Raw genomic sequence first — 7,197 nt, forward strand, 5'->3', positions numbered from 1 at the left:
CGCTGTGCTGAGAAGGATTTAGAATCCCCTGTGAACTTTCAAAGAGTGCTGTAAATGATTGGTGTTGTCTGCCACGAGCTTGGGATATGGAACTAGTGGCAAGAGTGTTCCGTACTTGCCTGGTATAGTCTATTCGTATGAAAGGGCTTACAAACTTGGGCAACTTGAAGCACGTGCATTTTAATTTGTGATTCTGTTTTTTTTTTTCTGCCTATTCCATATTTCTTCTTCCATCTCTGCTTTTTCTTAGGAGAAATGGCCAAACGTACCTTCTCCACATTAGAAACATTCCTGATTTTCCTCCTTGTGATGATGACGGCAGTCACGGTGGCCCTTCTCAGCCTTTTGTTTGTCACCAGTGGGACCATAGAAAATCACAAAGGCAAGTGTCATTCTCTCTCTTGGATGCTGTTCCTAGGCCTGGAGGACATTTCTTGATTACTGGGGACACTAAGACAAGAAAGAATGTTTGCTGAGAATGCTTATAACAAGACAATTTAATATGTACTTAAGTTGCCTAGGATAGCCACCTAACTTTTACATTAATTGCTCTTTCTGCATTGACAGCAATTTTTATCAAGTTTACCTTTGCCCCCAACATTAATAGTATCTGATATGCTTTTTTTGTCTTTTACTTTTCCACTGTTATTAGCACAGTTCAGGATTCTTCAAGGCACAGTAATGTGAGATTTGGCCCCAAGCCTCTTCTCTTTCTCTTGATCTCTTTTTGGCATCTTCTTCTCATGGGGGCAAAAGGAGAATGGAAGAGCCACTGTATATCAATTAGTCTTTAAGAAGACTTAGAGAAGGAAGTCCTGAGTTCAAATCCTGATGAGGGCCAATCAAGTTCTGTTAATGAGGTGGAGTAGGGAGGTGAACTGAGATAGTTTTCATGAGGAGGGTCCATAGTCCCTCCTGATTGCCAGCTGTTTGTTCTTATGATATCATATGGACCTACATCTCCTGAGTTTTCAAGAGATGGTAGAAATTGGGATGATTTTATTTTTAATGTTAGAAATGATTTAGTTTTTGAAACTCTCTAGGCCCATGCATGAGTCTTTGATGGAGCTTCTACTTTGGTGTTAGGTTATATACCAGTTAAACCAGTTGAGAAATGGAGATTGAATGCCTTGACTACAGCAAAGGAAGGGCTGGCCTCAGGCCAAATGGAGAAGGAGACAGCATTTCTTCACTTCAGTTTTCTCTTTTGTGGCCTTTTCTCTTTTCCAGTATATTCTCTATCATGTCCCTGTGCTTTGAATTCTCTGCAAACCCCAGAGGAACAGAGACCTTCTATGCCAGCAGTGAGCAGAGCAGAGTCTTGGACTGCTAGAAATGAAAGAATTTATAGGACTTATTTAGTTCTAGCTCTTAAAATGAGAAAATACAGAGACTGAGACTCAGGGAGATTATCAACAAGTACAGTAACTGTTCTCATGGTAGAAGCTGCTGTTTATTGAAGGGTTAGTATGTGTTAAGCATGGTGGTCAGGAGTCTATATAATTTTTTCATTTAAGTCTCCTAAAACTTCTGTGAAGGTAGGTGTTAGTACCATTTTACAGATGTGGAAGCTGAGATTCTAAAATTGCAAAGAGCTTGCCCATGGCTATGTGACTAAGTTTTGCTTTGGTCGACACCACATTCCTATGATGATTATCAATGAGGCACTAACAAAGGTGTCTGCTTCTTTCCTTGCAATACGAGATGTCTTGTAGAAAATATGGGCTTGGGGATGAAAGACGGGGATTCTAACTCCATCTGAGAGTGGTTGAAAGATCATGAGATTCTGAGTTGAATGATCTGCTTTGGGCACCTGATTAATCGTATGCTTCCCATGAAATCTTGGTTGAACTCACTTCTCTCGGCTTTCATATTCTCATATGTAAAACTGAGGATATTAGACTAGGTAATCTCTAAGATTTTTGAGCTTTAAAATTCTAGGATTCCAGAACAAGTTTGCTGTTAATCTCTCACTTAAGTACTTCCTGACCACTAATGCCTTGTGACACTGACATTTGCTGCTTTGGCCACCCTTAGCTGTTGCCTATAGTAGAAACAAACAAACAAGTAAAATGTATAAGTATGATGTCTAAATATGTAAATAAAACCAAAGCCATAAGCCAGCCATTGCTCTAAAATTTTAATATGCATTAACATATTGTTCAAAACAACCCTAGGAGGTAGGGTATTATTATTATTATCTCCATTTTATTGGTGAGAAAAATGGGGTGAAATAACCTAAGTAATTTGTTCAACTAATAATTGGTAAAATCAATTTTCAAACCCAGGTTGTTTGTTTCTGGCACCTGCCCTCTTAGACTCTATGCCATTCTGCTTCCCTGGTGTGTGTGTGTGTGTGTGTGTGTGTGTGTTTGAGATAGTAATAAAGAACACAGTGTGTACATGCACATATATATATATAGTGATATGAAAATTATTAACAAAAGGTAGAACTATGTCAACAAGTATACAATGATCTAGGTTGCATTAAGAATAAAAGTCTTTTAAAAATGTTTTGAGAAGGTTGAGGAGGATTCGAGCAGGGTAGAAACAACTGAGGTGGGGGATTGAGATGGATCTGGATGTGGTGGAAATGAACCAACTCTAAAGTGGGTAGTGGAGATTGGTTGGTGGAACAGAAAGGAGTGGGGTCTCTGAATGGAGAGAATGGTAGAAACAAATTTCAAGAGTCTGGATTTAGTAGTCTATGTGCCAGGAACCTAGCACCTGATTTGTTTGGCTGGTGTGGACGTGCACAGTGAATGAATGAAGGGCTATGAGTTTGACAAGGAATGACTTGTGAAAAGAAGCTGAAGAGGGACATTTGATGGAGGCCTTGATTGTTTGGCCGAAGCATCTCTAGCTCAAGAAAAAGATTCTCCTGAGGATTGATATAAAACAAGTTTCTGAGGTAATTCTCATATTTATTATATAAAAGAGAGTATGCAAAGATTTTTTTTTTCTTTAATAAACTGAATGTATGTGTTTTAATTGATGCCAACAAATAAGTGGGCTGAATTGTTGTTTCTCAAATATTCTGTTTTTAGATTCAGGTTTTCCAGCAACCCAGGGACCTCTGGCCACCCAGATCTCTTCAGCCAATCAGGGCTCTACAGCCTTTCAAGGCTCAACACTCACCCAGGAACCCACGACCATCCAAATGTCTCCCATGATGACGACCCCTGAGCCGCCTCTATTTCAGAACTTTACTGGCTACCATATTGGTGTTGGGCGAGCTGACTGCACAGGACAAGTAGGCGATATCAATTTGGTAGGTAAATAATGGGTTCCTCAAAGAGGCTGCGAAACAAATAATTTTATTATTTTTCATCCTGCATTTATTCCTGATTATTACATCATCATCTTTTCACTTTTGTATTGACTTCACTGCTGTATAACATTGTAAATACTGTACTATGAGGAAGAAGGGAACTTTTACTCAATCACAACTCTCTTGTGTGGACTCAGCGTTGCCGTATATGACAGTTTTGTTTTGTTTTTTTCAAGAGAAGCCAGAAAATCTCTGGATTGAAGATCTGAAGATTAAAATCTCTTGACTGTAAAACGTAGGCAACTCTAGTTGGTTAAAACTGGAAACCTGGCATGGGCCAACACTGTGTAAGCCAAGTAAAACCCTTCAATTGTAGGTGTGGCTTATTGGCTGCTAGCATCAACTTCTTGGCTATGACAGTGGCAATATTTATGTCAGCCCTTCCCTAGGAATCCAGAGCATAAAATCGTCCGATGGGATTGTCTGCCTCCTGCCAAATAATCTTTAGATTCTAGGCATTACAGCTGACCATTGAACATTGCAGGGGTTAGGAGTGCAGATCCCTGTGCAGTCGAAAATTCCTATGTAACTTTTGACTCCCTGAAACCTTAACTACAGTAGGCACTTCACATCCACAGATTTAATAAAACAGTCTCTTTGATTTGCAGTTGCAAATGTGAAAACACTGTTTTTGATCCACGGTTGGTTGAATAAGTGGATGCAAAACCTGTGGATACAAAGGGCTGACTGCATTTATTGAAAAAAATCCATGTGTAAATGGACCTGGATATTTCAAACTTATGTTGTTTAAGGGTCAGTCGTATTCCCTGGTCTCTGTTCTGAAAAGTGACTCTGGAATGTAAACTATAAATAAACTCTCACATGAGATAAAGCAAGCAGTAGGGGGAACATTCTGAAGACCTGGCTATACTTTAAGCGTGAGTTTTATGACATGGTGAGAGAAGGGGCTTGGGATAGGTGTGTTTGATCCGAGTTGGTTTCAGATAGGACAATGTGGGAAAAGCCAGGTTGAGGTGCCCCTCAGTAAAATTACTTAATTAAAAAGAAATCATTTTCTTCAGAAAAAAAAAAAATCACACATTAACAACCAAAGCGAGGGAGGCTTCAATCTTCAAAATGTTTCCAGGCAATGTGGATGGTGGGAGAGGAACTATTTCCTTGTGTAGTATCTTAGGTAGGAGAAAAGGTTTTGTTTCAAAAAACAGAGAAGCCCTGAAAGGTCTCCAGAGTAGTAATGAAATTCTGAGCCAGACTGGCTCCTTCCTTGACTACAGGTCAGTGAATAGCTTCTGCAGAGCTGATCACTACCTTGCTTTTATATTTTTCTACATAGAAGAGTAAAGCCTCTTTTATGATGTTGGCTTTATTCTTGAAAACACATATATTATCTCACTTAGAGCTACAGTGCCATGTGGCTTGTTTGTCCTTCCTAAGTAGTGTCTTCTCGTATGATTGAGGCTGCTTCCCAGTAGCAGGGGAGTGAGATGAAGTGGCTCTGATCTTCTCTTCCTCTTTAGATGGGCTACGGCAAAAGTGGCCAGAATGCACAGGGCCTCCTTACCAGGCTGTACAGTCGTGCTTTCATCATGGCAGAACCCGATGGGTCAAATCGAATGGTGTTTGTCAGCATCGACATAGGCATGGTATCCCAACGACTGAGGCTGGAGGTAAGCGATTAATATGAAAAAGAAATGTCATAATTTAAAATAAAACTCTGGGTAATGATGACAGCAATTAAGCCCTCTTGGTTTCTCATACCGTAAGTTTCTACTACCCTCAACATTATAAGCTCTTGACGATCCAAAAGACAATCATATGAAGAGACTGAGCCTTATTTTTCCATTCTAAGTCATTTTGGTCAAACTTTGCTCTCAGTTCGGCTGATAGCTCACCATCATTATTAATGCTAATTTTCTTGAAAGTTTATTATGTTCCAGGTGACCCTCACTCTTCCTGTACATTCTCTCCTCTACTCTTCCTTGTTAGAATCCCGAGAATGCCAGTTAATCAGTAACCCTTCCCTCAGGTTTTTAGACAACTGAGAATAGATGCAAGGAACCAGATGAAAATTAAAATACTACACTGATGAGATTGAACATAAATTGCTGAAGTTGGATGATAGGCCCATGGGAGTTTCATTATAATTATCTTATTATTTTTGTTTATGTTTGAAAATTTCATAATAAAATTTAAAAAGAATACATCCGCTTTCTTAATCTTTAAGCTGTATTGTAGAATATGGCAGATTCTTCCATAATTTTTTCCAAACTTAGATCTTGTTATTCACTTGTGGATCCATTTGAACTTAGCAGAAAGATGCATGGGAAGGGCGGAGGTCCTGAGCTACCTGAAACTTGTAGATAGAAAGGTAGAGATGGAGAGATAGAGAAAGAGAGAGGCAGAGCGGGGAGAAGAAGAGGGAAAGAAGTAGAGGGGTGGGGGAGGAGAAAGAAGAGAAGGGAAGAAGAAGGAAGGGAAGGGAAAGGAAGGGAGGATAGAAATAGAGGGATAGACATGGGCTTCCAGGTCTATCTCTCTAAGCCAATTTCTAGGCTTTGACCCAGTTATATTTTCTGTATCAGATCAGGTCACAGAAGGAGAATGTGGTCTCTTAATGTCTGCTTTCATACTCATGAATGTGAGAAAGAAAAGACTGGAATACCCAGAACAGTGACCATTAAATGTCCATTATTCAGTGTCATGTTAATCTCACCTATTAAACACTGTGTAAGGGTCCAGCAAGAGGGGTGACAGGACAGCCTAAAAGTGTTTCTCCAATGTCACTCCCTCTTGAGGGGTGGGTAGTGGAATGGAAGCCTCATCCATTTATGGAAAGAGGAGCAGGGAATTAAATATCTTCCTCACCCCTACACTTACGACAAAACTGAAGTGGGTCTGTTATTCTCGTTGTATGGATAAGGAAACTGAGTCTTAAAGAAGATAATTGACTTTTCCAAATTCAAATAGTTAGCAAATGGTAAAGCTTGGTTCTGAATACATCTATACCTGGTCCTAGACCCCATATTCTTAAAAGTGACATCCTATTATCTTAGAGGGAAAAACGCATTGATAACCTGCTTTTTGCAAGGCACTTCGCTAGTTATTTCAGAGGACACACAGCTAAATGAGTCATAATCCATGTCCCCTGTGATCTCACTACCTAGTTGGGGGATAGGAGAAAGGACTATAACAGAAATACGCAAATAACTATAATTCACTGAAGTAAAGCACGGTGGTGAATTAGTTATCTATTACTGAGTAACAAATAGCCCCAAACTATAGTTGCTTCAGACAACAAACATCCATTATCTCACACAGTCTGTAGGTCAAGAACTCAGGAGTAGCTTAGCAGAGGAGTTCTGGCTTAGGATATCTTGAAGTCAAGGTGTTGGTAAAGACTGAAGTCATCTGAAGGCTTGACTGGGGCTGGAAATTTCACTTTCCAGAAGATTCACTTATGAGGCTGTTGGCAGAAGTCCTCATTTCCCCACTTTTCATATCTTCATGACAGAGCAACTGGCTTCCCTCAGTGTGAGTAATTCCAGAGAAAGAGCAGGAAAGAAGCCACAGTGCTTTTTTAACTCTGGCTCAGAAGTTGCACACCATCACTTTCACCCAGTTCTAGTCACTGGAAGCAAGTCACTAAGTCCATTTCACACTCAGAGGTAGCAAAGGTAAGCTTCTCGAAAGCAGGAATATCAAAGGGCTTGTGGACATACAATCTTTTAAATACACCACAGAGGGTTTCAAGAAATGGAAATTAGGGGAAAATTTCAAAGGGAAAGTGACACTTGAATGGGCAGAATTTTAAATGGTTAACATGGAGAGGGAAAGCTATCAAATGAGGGGACAGCATGAACACAGAGAGGCATGAAGGAGATATGCAGACTCTTCTCTGAAGGGAC

General features: G+C 39.9%; 1 protein-coding gene across 1 annotated transcript in view; it reads left to right on the forward strand.

Annotated features, from left to right (window-relative positions):
* Nucleotides 1-255: 255 nt before the first annotated feature.
* The window catches only part of ASAH2 (N-acylsphingosine amidohydrolase 2), a 69,627-nt gene continuing 62,685 nt past the window's right edge, over nucleotides 256-7,197 (forward strand). Inside the window, exons 1-3 of the mRNA XM_011361644.2 lie at nucleotides 256-382; nucleotides 3,048-3,271; nucleotides 4,810-4,959. Coding sequence (XP_011359946.1) covers nucleotides 256-382; nucleotides 3,048-3,271; nucleotides 4,810-4,959 — 501 coding nt within the window. The remainder of the gene's footprint in view (nucleotides 383-3,047; nucleotides 3,272-4,809; nucleotides 4,960-7,197) is intronic.

This window comes from Pteropus vampyrus, unplaced genomic scaffold, assembly GCF_000151845.1.
Source record: "Pteropus vampyrus isolate Shadow unplaced genomic scaffold, Pvam_2.0 Scaffold68, whole genome shotgun sequence".
Taxonomy (NCBI): Eukaryota; Metazoa; Chordata; class Mammalia; order Chiroptera; family Pteropodidae; genus Pteropus; species Pteropus vampyrus.